The 15,000-nt window shown below is 47.5% G+C and overlaps 1 protein-coding gene across 1 annotated transcript in view; it reads left to right on the top strand.

The window, feature by feature from the left end:
• fat4 (FAT atypical cadherin 4) overlaps positions 1–15,000 on the top strand; it is an 80,321-nt gene that overhangs the window by 33,567 nt on the left and 31,754 nt on the right. The window contains exons 2-6 of the mRNA XM_063018711.1: positions 463–594; positions 5,262–5,523; positions 8,017–8,367; positions 11,053–11,975; positions 12,862–13,036. Coding sequence (XP_062874781.1) covers positions 463–594; positions 5,262–5,523; positions 8,017–8,367; positions 11,053–11,975; positions 12,862–13,036 — 1,843 coding nt within the window. The remainder of the gene's footprint in view (positions 1–462; positions 595–5,261; positions 5,524–8,016; positions 8,368–11,052; positions 11,976–12,861; positions 13,037–15,000) is intronic.

A 15,000-nucleotide genomic window follows, 5' to 3' on the forward strand; every position in this document is an offset into this window, starting at 1 on the left:
ATGGTGATCTTATGGTTAATGTTCAGGCTTGTGTGGCTGCACAGACGGGTCTGTTAGATGGTTTATTACTACAGATCTGACAGAGATTTGCTCCGGAGTCCAACAGTGGTGTGCTTTTCTGAGTTGTTTTGCCGTGCACGTGGTGATGTTAGGGTTGTGAGCTAAAGCTGATGAACTGTTTATGTGCTGATGATGAAGCTCTTGGATGTTTCCACCTAATATTAACATAAAATGAGTGAAGAGTTTTTAGCTTTTGGAATTTTTCAGTGTTGGAAAGGTGCCATTCTGTGTCGGTGCCAGTTCTACTGGAGGAATTTCCATGACCTGCCTGATAAAATTGGCGTCCACATACTTTTACCCAATAAAATAAGTGAAACGTTCGCTCACTTCAGATCCGAGCTGGTAAATTTCCATAATTCCAGATTATTATGATAAAATAATGGAGTTTGTTTATAATTCCAGGTGGAGATCACCCTGCAGGACGTTAACGATAACGCTCCGCTCTTCCCCAGCGACGTTCTGGACGTGACGGTTCAGGAGAACGTCGGCGATGGATTCAGGATAATGCAGCTAACAGCCACCGACGCAGACGAGGTAGGAAACTCCCGTAACCCGACCGTCCGAGCGTTTCTGCTATTTATAACCACGCGCCGGGTTTTAGCGCGCGATGAATTCCTCCGTCATTAGCGTGAGGAGAAACGTGAGCCGCTGCCAGGCTGAACCAAACGATCCAGGATGGAATAGATGGTGTGACGAAACTGGAAGTGTTGATGGAGTTCCATAATAGCGTTAGCAGAGAGTGTGTGTGTGTGTGTGTGTGTGAGTGTGTGTATGGTGTGTGAGTGAGTGTGTGTATGGTGTGTGTGTGTATGGTGTGTGTGTGTATGGTGTGTGTGTGTATGGTGTGTGTGTGTATGGTGTGGGTGTTGCGGTTGGAACTGGATTGGTCCCACAGATTGATTGTGGAAGTGAGAGGAACTGGCTGATGATGTGGGAACATTCAGAGAAGGAACTTATTTAAAAAAGAGGGTTAAAATTTGGAAGCCTCGTCTCCCTCGTCTCCTCTGTCTCATTCATCTCCTCCTTCTCCTCCTTCTCCATCTCCCTCGTCTCCTCCATCTCTTCCATCTCTTCCATCTCCTCCACCTCCCTCATCTCCTTCGTCTCCTCCATCTCCTCTGTCTCCCTCGTCTCCCTCCTCTCCTCCGTCTCCCTGGTTTGTGTTCTCACCTGTTTCTGGTGTATTTTGGATGGAGGAGGTAAATAGAAGCTGATGTTTTGGGCGGGGCAACAGTGTGATGGTTTGATGGTTTAAATCGAGTGTCCAAGACCAACAGACGTTCTGGTCCTCAGGAATTGGGGTCTGTTGCTAATAAAAGTGGAACGCTGGACCGATACACTGGACCGATACGCCGGACTGATGTGTAAAATCGAGTAGCTGCCAAATTCCTTCCCGGCCGGTTTGGTTTTATGGGGTGCATAACGCGCCCCGCCGCCTCGATCCAGCTCTTATTGGGAGGATCTGGAACAGTGGAGTCACGCAGCACGTCTTTAGGTTCCAGAATGTGAACGTTACATAAACGATCAGACAAAAACATCAAAGGAACTGAGGGAGGAAAGGATGGGTGGGACAAAAGGACCTGGTTACCACAGCAACAGCGATACCATGTTCCTCTTCTGGTTCCTCCTCTGGTTCCTCCTCTGGTTCCTTCTCTGGTTCCTCTGATTCCTCCTCTGGTTCCTCCTGGATGTTATGAAGTTACCTGAGATGTGTGGTCGGGCCCCCGAGGAGCCGCTCCTGTTCTGTCTCCTCCTGTTCTAAACGCTGGGCTCCGTTCCTGTGGAACACCTGAGGCGTGTGAGAACGCTGAGGCTGCTGGGATCTGCTCGGTTCCTCACATCACGCCCTCGTCCTTCAGTCCCGGAACGCTTCTCACGTATCAGGAACACTTGTTCCACATGAACATCTCCCAGGACCTGCCGGAGGGAGGAGGGTTCACGTCTCCCCGGCGTCTCCGAGCAGATCGGTGCCAGAACAACAGAAGAAGGATCTTGCATATATCAGATCCAGTCAGGAAGATCTGGAGCTTTACACGTGAACCACATGTGGAGGGATGAGGAGCCAAGTTCTGAAACCAGAGGACCGGGGTGATGTTTTGGTTTCTGCAGGACTGGAAGTGGAAGAGCTTTGCTGTGGGAGGGTTTTGGGTTCATCTAAGGTTGTTTGGTCTAAACCCAAAAGGAGAATTGGAATTAAAGGAGGGGCGACACAGTGGAGCGGTGGGTAGCGCTGTAGCGTCCCAGTGAGAAGGGTCTGGGTTCGATTCCCCGGCCGGACTGGCGGCGGGACTGAAAGGAGCTTCAGAGTTTAATGCTAGCGTCCGTCTGTAAGGTTTTAAGTTCAAGTCCCCGCTCACCCGAAGAGCCACAGCTGCTCCTGAACATGACCTTTAACCCCGGACGGCTGTGCTCTGTGCTCTGATTGGCTGCTGACTCACGCCGGACGGGAGTGTCGCGTCGTTATTAAGAATGAAATCAGACCGGATGGCGTGTTGAGAGCGGCTCTTTAAACCCCGCGGTGTTCGGTGCCAGACGTCTGGCCCTCCGTCGCCGCGCGGCGTGTTTCTGATGTGTGGCGCGGCTGTGTAGCGCGGCTGCGTGGCGGCGCTATCAGGGGAGCGATTAGCTGAATTTATGGAGGAATGCAGGAGCGCTCGGGGTTCAGAGAGCAGAACGATTCCTCTGAGACTCTCCAGAGTTTAAACCGCTACTGAATTCTTACACTCACACTCAACTAAACAATCCTCATGTTTAACATGAGCAGAAGTATGTGGACGCCTCCCCGACACCACCACCGCCTCATCATATAAAAACCATCCAGCGCTCAAGAGTCAAAGGTGTCTGTTACGCTGTCCCACCACCTCTGAGATCTGGGTTCGAGTATCAGCAGTGTGATCTGCTCTCCTGGCATAATAATAATAATAATAATATTAATAATAATAAGTATAATAAATATAATAATAATAATATTAATAATAGTAATAATTAATATAATAATAATAATAAATAAATAATAATAATATTAATAATAAATATAATAATAATAGTAATAATATAATAATAATAATAATAAATACAATAATGATAAATATAATAATAATAATAATAAATATAATAATAATAATGATTATAATAACATATAATAATAATAAATATAATAATAATAAATATAATATGATAATAATAATAATAATAATATATTAATACACAATAATAATAATAACAATAAATATAATAATTAATAATGATAATAATAATAATAATAATAATAAAATATAATAATAATAATAATAATATATAATAATAATAATAATATTAAATATAATAATAATAAATATAGTAATAATAATAAATATATTAAGTCATAAACATTTATTTAGAAGTGCCTTTCAAGACAACCATGAACATAAAACAGCACAACAATTAATCAGTATAAATAAATAAATAAATAACAACTTAAAAATAAAAGAAAAATATAAATAATACAAATTCATGTAAACAATGTAATGAGAAAAAAACAGTCTGAAGCAGGTAAATTAAAGTAAATTAAAATAAATAAATAAATGATTTTAGTTTTAAATGGATTTTTCCTGCCTGTCGTGACTCCCTGCAGTTACAGTAACGACGCCTGAAGCTTCTGTAACGTTTCTTATTAACGCCGCTCTGATGAACGTAGCGCGTTTTTATTTCTCCTGTTATTACTCGTCTGAACGTTCCGCTGGACCGGGACTCCACCCCCCGCGCGGGACAGCGGTACGTAGCGCTCAGGCTAACTGCACGGCGGATCCGGAATCCTGCGATGTTTACGTTCCGTACGGAGGATCGTGTCGACACGTAGCCCCGACGTGTTCAGAGTTAGCTTTGCACGTGCTAGTGCGCTAAACAGTTTGGATAGCGGGAGGCTCAGGACGCACCTGTTAAAACAAACCGCCGCTAATTAAACAGCTGCTGCTGATAAATAAGCTTCACGCCGTCAAGCTAAACACATGCTGAGAAAAACTAGCGTAATGAATCTTCACTCAGTCGCTAATGTGTTTATCGCCGCGGATTTTTCACTCCGCGCCACAAATCTGTTCACGCTAGCATGGCGGAATCAGGATTGTTTATCTTAGCATGTAGCAGCTGAACAAAATATATATAAAGCTAACACTGCAGAACATTCTTTATACACCAGATTAGCTTTCACTCTCTCGGTTAGCTTATACTCGCTAAATTAAGGTTTAAACGCTAGGTTAGCTTTCACTCTCTCGGTTAGCTTATACTCGCTAAATTAAGGTTTAAACGCTAGGTTAGCTTTCACTCTCTCGGTTAGCTTATACTCGCTAAATTAAGGTTTAAACGCTAGGTTAGCTTTCACTCTCTCGGTTAGCTTATACTCGCTAAATTAAGGTTTAAACGCTAGGTTAGCTTTCACTCTCTCGGTTAGCTTATACTCGCTAAATTAAGGTTTAAACGCTAGGTTAGCTTTCACTCTCTCGGTTAGCTTATACTCGCTAAATTAAGGTTTAAACGCTAGGTTAGCTTTCACTCTCTCGGTTAGCTTATACTCGCTAAATTAAGGTTTAAACGCTAGGTTAGCTTTCACTCTCTCGGTTAGCTTATACTCGCTAAATTAAGGTTTAAACGCTAGGTTAGCTTTCACTCTCTCGGTTAGCTTATACTCGCTAAATTAAGGTTTAAACGCTAGGTTAGCTTTCACTCTCTCGGTTAGCTTATACTCGCTAAATTAAGGTTTAAACGCTAGGTTAGCTTTCACTCTCTCGGTTAGCTTATACTCGCTAAATTAAGGTTTAAACGCTAGGTTAGCTTTCACTCTCTCGGTTAGCTTATACTCGCTAAATTAAGGTTTAAACGCTAGGTTAGCTCTCACTCTCTCAGTTAGCTTATACTCGCTAAATTAAGGTTTAAACGCTAGGTTAGCTCTCACTCTCTCAGTTAGCTTATACTCGCTAAATTAAGGTTTAAACGCTAGGTTAGCTTTCATTTGCTTGGTTCACCTTTACTCACTAGACTAGCTTTTATTTACCAAATTAGCTTTAACTCAGTTATCTTTCACCCACTAGCTTAGCTTCGCTCTGTCTGTTAGCTTTTCTCACTGGATTAGCTTATACGTACAGTTAGCACTGAGCACGTTAGCCCGTGTTCAGTACAGCGCAGCGTTAGCATCATTAATAAACCGAGCTGTTTTATCCTTGTTTCAGGGTCCGAACGCTCTGGTCACCTACACCATCATCAGCGGGGCGGACGACAGTTTCAGGATCGACCCCGAGTCAGGTGACCTGACGGCCACGAGGCGATTGGACAGAGAGCGCCGCTCCAAATACTCGCTGCTGGTTCGAGCGGACGACGGTCAGCAATCGTCCGACATGTTCGTCAACATCACAGTGAGCGACGTGAACGACCACACGCCCACCTTCTCCCGCCCCGTTTACTCCTTCGACATCCCAGAGGACACGGCGGCGGGTACGAACTCCTCACAGTTACCATCCAAATACTCACCGAGCAGTTTATTAGGAACACCTGCTCATTCATCCCTCATCCAGTCAGTCATTGTACCAGCAGCACAGCAGTCTGGGGTCTTCAGGATGCCCCCTAGTGGGAACGGTCAGCAGTGCAGACGGTGCGACAGATGAAATCGGCCGCTAGTCTGCTGGGTGGGAAAAGACGGGACTGAAAAGTGGGCGGGGTCGTGGACGCTGTGTAAGGACCCTGGTTAGTATCCCGAGGCTCCTGTACAGAAGTTTAGATCAGTGCGTGACTCTCCATGCGCGAGACCGACCTCACAGGCGAATAAGAAGGTGCCGGAGGGAGGGCGTGTCAGGAGAATACACCATCAGGGTCTCCAGCAGAGGGAGAGGAACCGGCTACGACTAAACTGGGAGAAAAAGGGAGAAAGGTGTTCCTAATAAAGTGGGCAGTGATTGTGTTTTCTATGTCGATGTCTGTATTTCTTTGTGCTTGCGCCGTAGGGTGCACCTGATGATGCTCTTACCCTCATAGAGCTTTTAATGAATCCAGAACTGCTAATCAGGGCTTCATCTGTGGCTCAAGGGTCCAGGTGGTTTGTTCTTTACACCAAGCTCCGTCTCAGTGAAGCTCCACCCCGGGCAGAGAGGAGTCCATTCATCTGTGGGGGTGTTTTTGGGGTGTTTAGGAACGCCGGACCCCAGCCCCCCGGTTTAAATCTCACCGGGCCCCTCAGACGAGGCCCTCGGGCGTATCCCTGCGCTCGGACTGGTGTCTGTCAGCCGTCCAGACGGCACAGACCCAGACGTTCTCACGGCTCTGCTTCCCAGTAATGACATTCCCATAAGAACCTGAAGGTTTCCCATCATACACTGCACGTCCCAATTAGCGTAACCCAGTCCAGAGCTCAGAGTCGCCCAGTAACTCTATAGTCCACTGAAGTCGCGTCGTCATTTTGTAGGCCACGCCATGTTGTTACGCCCATATTTGGTAACCCGGGTCTAAGAGAAATTTTGAATGGGAAATATGAATGAAGATTTCATAAATTGCTTCTCTCGCATCCTGTAGTCATAAAAAACGTTCCAGAGCTGTTAGGTTTTGTTTTATGGAGATTCTATTATCACTGGATCCTCTGAATTATGAAGTCGTTAAAGAGTCAAAATATGAATATTGCTACATGTAAGCTAACGCTACTGCGCACTGAATTGACGTCACTGAACTGGAAGCCTCTTAATGTTTTCTTTTTTTTTTCTTTTATAAGCCTCTTAAATAAGCGCAGGAAGCAGCGAGATTCACCAGAGTAACAGCGCCGTGATATTCACACGTTTTAGTTGATATTTTTAGTAGTTAGCTACATTAAAGTAGAAAGCGAGGACGGTCGGGTGTTACGCCTTTGGTTGTACTCAACAAGCGCTGAGCTCCCGTCTCACTCTCCAGTCAGTGTTTGGCAGTCAGTGCCCGCTGTGGTCCCACTCCCGTCTCACTCTCCAGTCAGTGCCCGCTGTGGTCCCGCTCCCGTCTCACTCTCCAGTCAGTGCCCGCTGTGGTCCCGCTCCCGTCTCACTCTCCAGTCAGCGCCCGCCGTGGTCCCGCTCCCGTCTCACTCTCCAGTCAGCGCCCGCTGTGGTCCCGCTCCCGTCTCACTCTCCAGTCAGTGTTTGGCAGTCAGCGCCCGCCATGGTCCCACTCCCGTCTCACTCTCCAGTCAGTGCCCGCTGTGGTCCCGCTCCCGTCTCACTCTCCAGTCAGTGTTTGGCAGTCAGCGCCCGCCATGGTCCCACTCCCGTCTCACTCTCCAGTCAGTGCCCGCTGTGGTCCCGCTCCCGTCTCACTCTCCAGTCAGTGTTTGGCAGTCAGTGCCCGCTGTGGTCCCGCTGTGGTCCCACTCCCGTCTCACTCTCCAGTCAGTGCCCGCTGTGGTCCCGCCCCCCGTCTCACTCTCCAGTCAGTGTTTGGCAGTCAGTGCCCGCTGTGGTCCCGCTGTGGTCCCACTCCCGTCTCACTCTCCAGTCAGTGCCCGCTGTGGTCCCGCCCCCCGTCTCACTCTCCAGTCAGTGTTTGGCAGTCAGCGCCCGCCATGGTCCCACTCCCGTCTCACTCTCCAGTCAGTGCCCGCTGTGGTCCCGCTCCCGTCTCACTCTCCAGTCAGTGTTTGGCAGTCAGTGCCCGCTGTGGTCCCGCTGTGGTCCCACTCCCGTCTCACTCTCCAGTCAGTGTTTGGCAGTCAGTGCCCGCTGTGGTCCCGCTGTGGTCCCGCTCCCGTCTCACTCTCCAGTCAGTGTTTGGCAGTCAGTGCCCGCTGTGGTCCCGCTGTGGTCCCGCTCCCGTCTCACTCTCCAGTCAGTGCCCGCTGTGGTCCCGCTCCCGTCTCACTCTCCAGTCAGTGTTTGGCAGTCAGCGCCCGCCGTGGTCCCACTCCCGTCTCACTCTCCAGTCAGTGCCCGCCGTGGTCCCGCCCCCCGTCTCACCCTCCCTGTCTCGTCCCTGCAGGCTCCATCGTGGCGGCGATCCTGGCGAGCGACTCGGACTCCGGCTCTAACGGCGAGGTGACGTACTGCCTGGAGGAGGACGACGACGACTCCACCTTCCTGGTGAACCCGGTGACGGGCGTGTTTAACGTGACGCGGGCGCTGGATTACGAAACGCAGCGCTATTACATCATGACGGTGAAGGCGGAGGACGGCGGAGGACAGGCCAGCTACGTACGGGTTTACTTTAACGTGCTGGATGTGAATGATAATGCGCCGGTGTTTAACTCCACTCTGTACAGCACGTCCATCCTGGAGGACCTGAACCCCGGATCCTCCGTCCTCACGCTGGCGGCGGCTGATGCAGACGACGGTAAGATACGCAACAATATACGATACGGGTGTGACGGACACGTGGTTCTGTAAGAGCCGGTCCTGGTCCTGGTCCTGGTTCTGGTTCTGGTTCCTGTCAGTCCAAAAAACCATTGTGTGGTTAATCCAGTGAATCAGACATGGTCTCTGAATATATGTGCTGTCAGTTTTAATAAATGGGCGTGGCCGTTGTGTGTAGTAAAGAAGGCGTGGCCACTGTGTGTCCAGTCAGCCCAGTAAAGAAGGCGTGGCCTCTGTATGTCTCAGTAAAGAAGGCGTGGCCTCTGTATGTCTGAATAAAGAAGGCGTGGCCTCTGTGTGTGTCCAGTCTGTCCCAGTAAAAAAAAAAACTGGAGGTTTATATTGCTCATCAGCTAGTGTCTGTGTGGAGTTTGGCATGTTCTCTGTATGTTTGTGTAGTTGTTATTAGCCTCTGTGTGTGTGAAGTGTGATGGCGGGTGAACGTTTGTTTTTGGGGTGACTTTTATCAGAAGTGAATTTTAGCAGATAAAAGTCTTTGATCATTCGTGTTTGATGTTTGATTTTAGGAACGCTGGATTTAGAAGTAAAAGCCCTGTATCGCTGCGGTGACGTCGCCCCCTGCGTCCCCCCCCCCCCCCCCCCCGGTCCCCGCCGCGCCTCTCCGTCGTCTCTCGGCGTGTTGACGTTCGTCTGATTTCCGCTGGCTCGGAGAATTGTGGCTTCAGTAATTTGGGGCTCCACGTGGCTCCGGCGAGACTCTAGAGTTACGGCTGCAGCGCGGCGCTAGTTCCTCCACAGCGCACAGAGCCGCGATATTCGACTCCACAGAGCTGAAAGATGGAGCAGATCTGGCGGCGCTAAGTGCTCTAGCATTAGCACATAATCCCGCATGCATTTTTAAAGCAGCGTAGCGTTACATCTGCATATCCGCTAGCTTACCGCCAAACGTCTTCAGTTTCATGTTCCGCTGCTTAGCGATGCTGCGTCCCGCTGACCTGACCGAGCAACTGACCAACTGACCATGAGGGGGGGTGGGGGGGGCTGAACCCAACCAAATTCCATAAAACACACAGATCAAACCAGATCAAACCCTATAGAACCAACAGCACACAGAACTCCGAGCTGAACGTGTCCAGTAAAGAACCTAAAGCAGCGGCGCTCGGACCCCTGAGCAGCTGTGTAATAAACCTTTCTTTATTAAACCTGAAGCTAAAATCTCACTAAATCTTCAGGTTTAAACGATCAGTTACTGAAGCAGAATCAGATGAAGAAGCTGAAACGCTGAACCTGCTGCTTCAGAACCTGAAGATTTAAACACTGAAGTGATTTAGCGTCGCGGCTCACGCTGCAGTGTTAGCATAGCGCTGAGTGTAGCTTTCTCAGAGTCTCAGCGCTAAAACGGCGTCTAATGTGGTTACAGCGGCTACATTCCTCTCTCTCTCTTTCTCCCTCTCTCTCTCTCTCTCTCTCTCTCCCTCTCTCTCTCTCCCTCTCTCTCGCTCGCTCACTCGCTCGCCCGTCTGCCGTCGCTCCCCTCAGACCGTAGAGCTCCCAGAACGCCGCTGCTAGCTCTTCCTGAGCCGTGACCTCTCTGTCTGCGCCCGTCGATGGAGAGATTGTTTGTTTTGTGTAAACAGCAGGGAATTGTGGGAAGGTGCCGCGGCGTTACGCCTGAGCACGCCGGCGTGTAGCGTTAAAGATGCTCAATTTGAGCTGGTTAAACCAGGCTAGCGCTTCGTCTGACGCTGAACCCGCCGGCCTGATGAACCCTGAGCTAATCATCAGATCTGAGCTGTCGCCAGATTTTATAGATAATAAAGAGAACGAACGTTCAGCTAATGAGGAAAACCAGATCAAATATGAAATGAAGTTTTGAATCGATGGATATTGGGGATCTGGCAACCGCTTCCGGAACACTGCTGCAGGGATTTACACCTGGTTTTAGGAGGCAGGGAAAAATAGGAGCCGAACCGCCTGCCGTCCTTCTGCACGTGTGACCCATGAGTGAAGCACAGGGAGGAAAAAACAGAAATGCAAAAATACATTAATTAATAAATAAACCAAACAAATAAATAATAAAGAATAAATAAACACGTAAATAAATCACCAAACTAATAAAATAAATAAAAAATGTAAAAAAAATAAATAATAAATAAACACGTAAATAAATCACCTAACTAATAAATAAAATAAATAAATAAATAATAAATAAATAATAAATAAATAAATACGTAAATAAATCACCAAACTAATAAATAAAATAAATAATAAAGAAATAAAGAAATAATAAAGAAATAAACACGTAAATAAATCACCAAACTAATAAATAAAGTAAATAAATAAATAAATAATACAGAAATAATAAAGAAATAATAAATAAACATGTAAATAAATCACCAAACAAACAACTGTTAGATTCAAATAAATGAATTTAAAATAAATAAATAAATAATCGTTGGTGGTTCAGGCCTCAGACCGTGGGAGCAGCCAGGCCAAATAAATTACTGAATTAAATGAATGGAATTGTTTGTGCTCGTGTAACGATGAGGAACTAATAAAATCAGCACTGGAACCACAGGAGAACTTTTTGTTTTTATAAAACACATGTGTCCACATACTTTTGGTGATGTAGTATGTGAAAGCTCGTACCGCGTGTGCCGTGATTATTTCAGCGATAATAAAACATGTTCTCGTCTCTCCTCAGGTCCGAACGCTCAGCTGGAGTTCCGTATCGCTACAGGAGATCATCAGTCTCAGTTCAGCATCAGTGACTCTGGTGTTCTTCAGACCACTAAAGCTCTGGACCGTGAAGCTCAGTCCTTCTACAACCTGGTCATCACCGCTAACGATCTGGCTCCGCCTCCCGCCGCCCGCTTCACCAGCACCGCCCAGGTCTCCGTCATCCTGCTGGACGTCAACGACTGCCCGCCCGTCTTCATCACGCAGAAGGTGGCCTTCATCCAGGAGAACACGGCGGTGGACACGGTGGTGCTCACGGTGCAGGCGCTGGACCCCGACAGCGGCCCCAACAGCTACGTGGAATACTCGCTGACCAAAACGTACGGGAGCAAGTTCAGCGTGGGGAACATCGACGGGAACGTCCGGCTGATCGGGGAACTGGACCGGGAGGAGATGACCAATTACACGCTCACCGTGATCGCCACGGATAAGGGCCGGCCTCCGCTGTCCTCCACCATGGAGGTGACCATGGTGGTTCTGGACGTGAACGACAACACGCCCAGCTTCTCGCAGAACATCTACGACATCGAGATCGAGGAGAACATGCTCACCGGAACCGACGTCCTGCAGGTGTTCGCTACCGACACGGACGACGGGACAAACGGACAAATCCGCTTCTCCATCGGCGCCGCTAACGGGAACTCGGATTTCCGGATCGATTCGGTCACCGGCGTGATTTCGGTGGCTAAACCTCTGGACCGTGAAGCTCGATCTTCATACTCGTTGGTGGTTCAGGCCTCGGATCGCGGGAGCAGCCCCCGGGTGGACCGCGCCACCGTCAACATTGTGCTGCTGGACGTGAATGATTGTGCGCCGCTCTTTGAGCCCTCGGTCTACACCGTCAACGTTCAGGAGAACCTGGAGGACCTTCCCAAGAACATCCTACAGGCAAGAGCTTAAACACTCGAACCCGTACAGAATCAAACAGAACCCCAATAAGATCCAAACAAAACAAACAGCCCAAGAACTCATGAGAACCCACGCAGAACCGCATTGCAGACCAACCCAGAGCAGAAATCAATCCACAGACCTAACGTTAATCAGACAGAACCCCAAGAGATCCAATAAACCCACACAGTACCAGGACAGAACCCATATACATCACACCATAGATCCAGGAGAGTAATACAGAATCTCACCGAACCACTGAAGATCCAAACATAACCCAAAAACCAGAGCAGAAACGTGGTCACCAAATACAGAACCCAATAACTCGACCATCAGAAACCCAAAGAAATCCCAAAGAAACTTCAAGAAATCCAAAAAAATCCCCCAAATAATCCCAAAAAATCTCAAAAAAATCTCAAAGAAACCCAAGAATGTTAGCCAGAGTAGATGCACATTTACCAAATTAAAAACAAAAATCCATTAACACCAGACCAAACTCAGGTAGAACCCAACAGAACCTGATCAAAACACACCTAAATAAAACAGAATCCAAATAGAACCAGTAAAATCTGGCCAGAGGTGCAGGAACCCAACAGGAACCAGCATTAGATTCAGTCTAAGAATCACACTGAACCCAACCAAATTCCACACCACCTTCTAATGACCACTCAGAACACATGAAGAACCCACTCACATCCTTCAGAACTGAGTCTGAGACCCTCAGAGAGACCACTGATCCATCCTGATAATCCTGTAGACCCATGTAGACGGTGTAACACCCAGTAAAACCATCTGAACCTGCTCCAGAACTTCAGAGATGATGATAAAACAGTGTTTGATGTCATTAGCAGGACGATGTTCTCAGGTGTGTTCCTCTCCTCTGTAGGTGGTGGCTCGTGATGACGACGCCGGTCTGAACGGGCAGGTGAGCTTCACCCTGAGTGGAGGAAACGACGAGGGTTCCTTCAGCCTGACGTCCAGCGGCCAGCTCCGACTGGAGAGGACTCTGGACCGCGAGCTTCAGGACCGATACCAGCTCACCGTCACCGCCATCGACTCGGGTAAGAACATCTGGATCAGTCGATCACTGCTGGATCACTGTAGGATCACAAATGATCCCGATCAGCCGAGAAACAAATAATCCAGCTGCTGTTTTATACATGTACACTGTAAAGTATGTGGACAGCCCCCTAATGACTGAGTCCAGCTGTGGTGAGAGTGTGTGTGTGTGTGTGTGTATGTGTGTGTATCAGAGTGTTTGAGTGTGTTTTTGTGTTTGTGTATATAAGATTGTGTGTGTTAGATTGTGTGTGTATGTGTGTGTGATTATAGATGAGTGTGTATCTGTGAGGGTGTGTTGTTGAATGCTGCGTGTGTGTTAAATTTTGTGTGTGCTGGATTGTGTGTGTGTGAGTGTGTGTGCGTTAGAATGTGTGTGATGAGTGTGTGTTAGACTGTGTGTGTGAGGAGTGTGTGTGTGTGTGTATTAGATTGTGTGTGTGTGTTAGACTGTGCATGTGTGTTTGTGTGTAAGGAGAGTGTGTGTGTGTTAGATTGTGTGTGTGAGTGTGTTAGTGTGTGTATGTGTGTGTGTTAGTGTGTGGAGTGTGTTTAGATCATGTGTGTGTGTGTGTGCGTGTGTGTTAGATTGTGTGTGTGTGTGAGTGTGTGTGTGAGTGTGTTAGTGTGTGGAGTGTGTTTAGATCATGTGTGTGTTTGTGTGTGAGTAGAGTGTGTGTGTGTTAGATTGTGTGTGTGAGTGTGTTAGTGTGTGTATGTGTGTGTGTTAGTGTGTGGAGTGTGTTTAGATCATGTGTGTGTGTGTGTGTGTGCGTTAGATTGTGTGTGTGAGTGTGTTAGTGTGTGTATGTGTGTGTGTTAGTGTGTGGAGTGTGTTTAGATCATGTGTGTGTGTGTGTGTGTGTGTTAGATTGTGTGTGTGAGTGTGTTAGTGTGTGTATGTGTGTGTGTTAGTGTGTGGAGTGTGTTTAGATCATGTGTGTGTGTGTGTGTGTGCGTGTGTGTTAGATTGTGTGTGTGAGGAGTGTGTGTGTGTGAGTGTGTTAGTGTGTGTATGTGTGTGTGTTAGTGTGTGGAGTGTGTTTAGATCATGTGTGTGTGTGTGTGTGTGTGTGTGTATGTGTGTGTATGTTAGATTGTGTGTATGCATGTGTGAGGAGTGTGTGGAGTGTGTTTAGATCATGTGTGTGTGTGTGTGTGTGTGTGTGTGTTAGATTGTGTGTGTGAGTGTGTTAGTGTGTGTATGTGTGTGTGTTAGTGTGTGGAGTGTGTTTAGATCATGTGTGTGTGTGTGTGTGTGTGTTAGATTGTGTGTGTGAGTGTGTTAGTGTGTGTATGTGTGTGTGTTAGTGTGTGGAGTGTGTTTAGATCATGTGTGTGTGTGTGTGTGTGTGTGTGTATGTTAGATTGTGTGTATGCGTGTGTGTGGAGTGTGTTTAGATCATGTGTGTGTGTGTGTTAGATTGTGTGTGAGTGTGTGTGTTTGTGTGTGTGTGTGCTCTAACAAGATTGTGTGTATGCGTGTGTGAGGAGTGTGTGGAGTGTGTTTAGATCATGTGTGTATGTGTGTGTGTGTGTGTGTGTGTGTGTGTGTATGTTAGATTGTGTGTATGTGTGTGTGTGTGTGTGTATGTTAGATTGTGTGTATGTGTGTGTGTTAGTGTGTGGTGTGTGTTTAGATCATGTGTGTGCGTGTGTGTGTGTATGTTAGATTGTGTGTATGCGTGTGTGTGGAGTGTGTTCAGATCATGTGTGTGTGTGTGTGTGTGTGTGTGTCTAGATGACTACACACTAAATAAGTGCGCCCCTCTCCTGCAGCCAAACCACGGCGGCCCCGCGGCGGCCCCGCCCACATTCCTCTCAGGTCATGTGACGTGCAGTAATGATGGGTGTGGTTTCACTGCTCCTGAGCTCAGAGAGAAATAAAGAATCAGAACCAGGAGATGCAGCCTACAGTTACAGCCTCATCCTAACAGAAATACACCTAATGTTTCAGGGACTAGAA

This window comes from Trichomycterus rosablanca, chromosome 22 (assembly GCF_030014385.1).
Source record: "Trichomycterus rosablanca isolate fTriRos1 chromosome 22, fTriRos1.hap1, whole genome shotgun sequence".
NCBI classification, from domain to species: domain Eukaryota; kingdom Metazoa; phylum Chordata; class Actinopteri; order Siluriformes; family Trichomycteridae; genus Trichomycterus; species Trichomycterus rosablanca.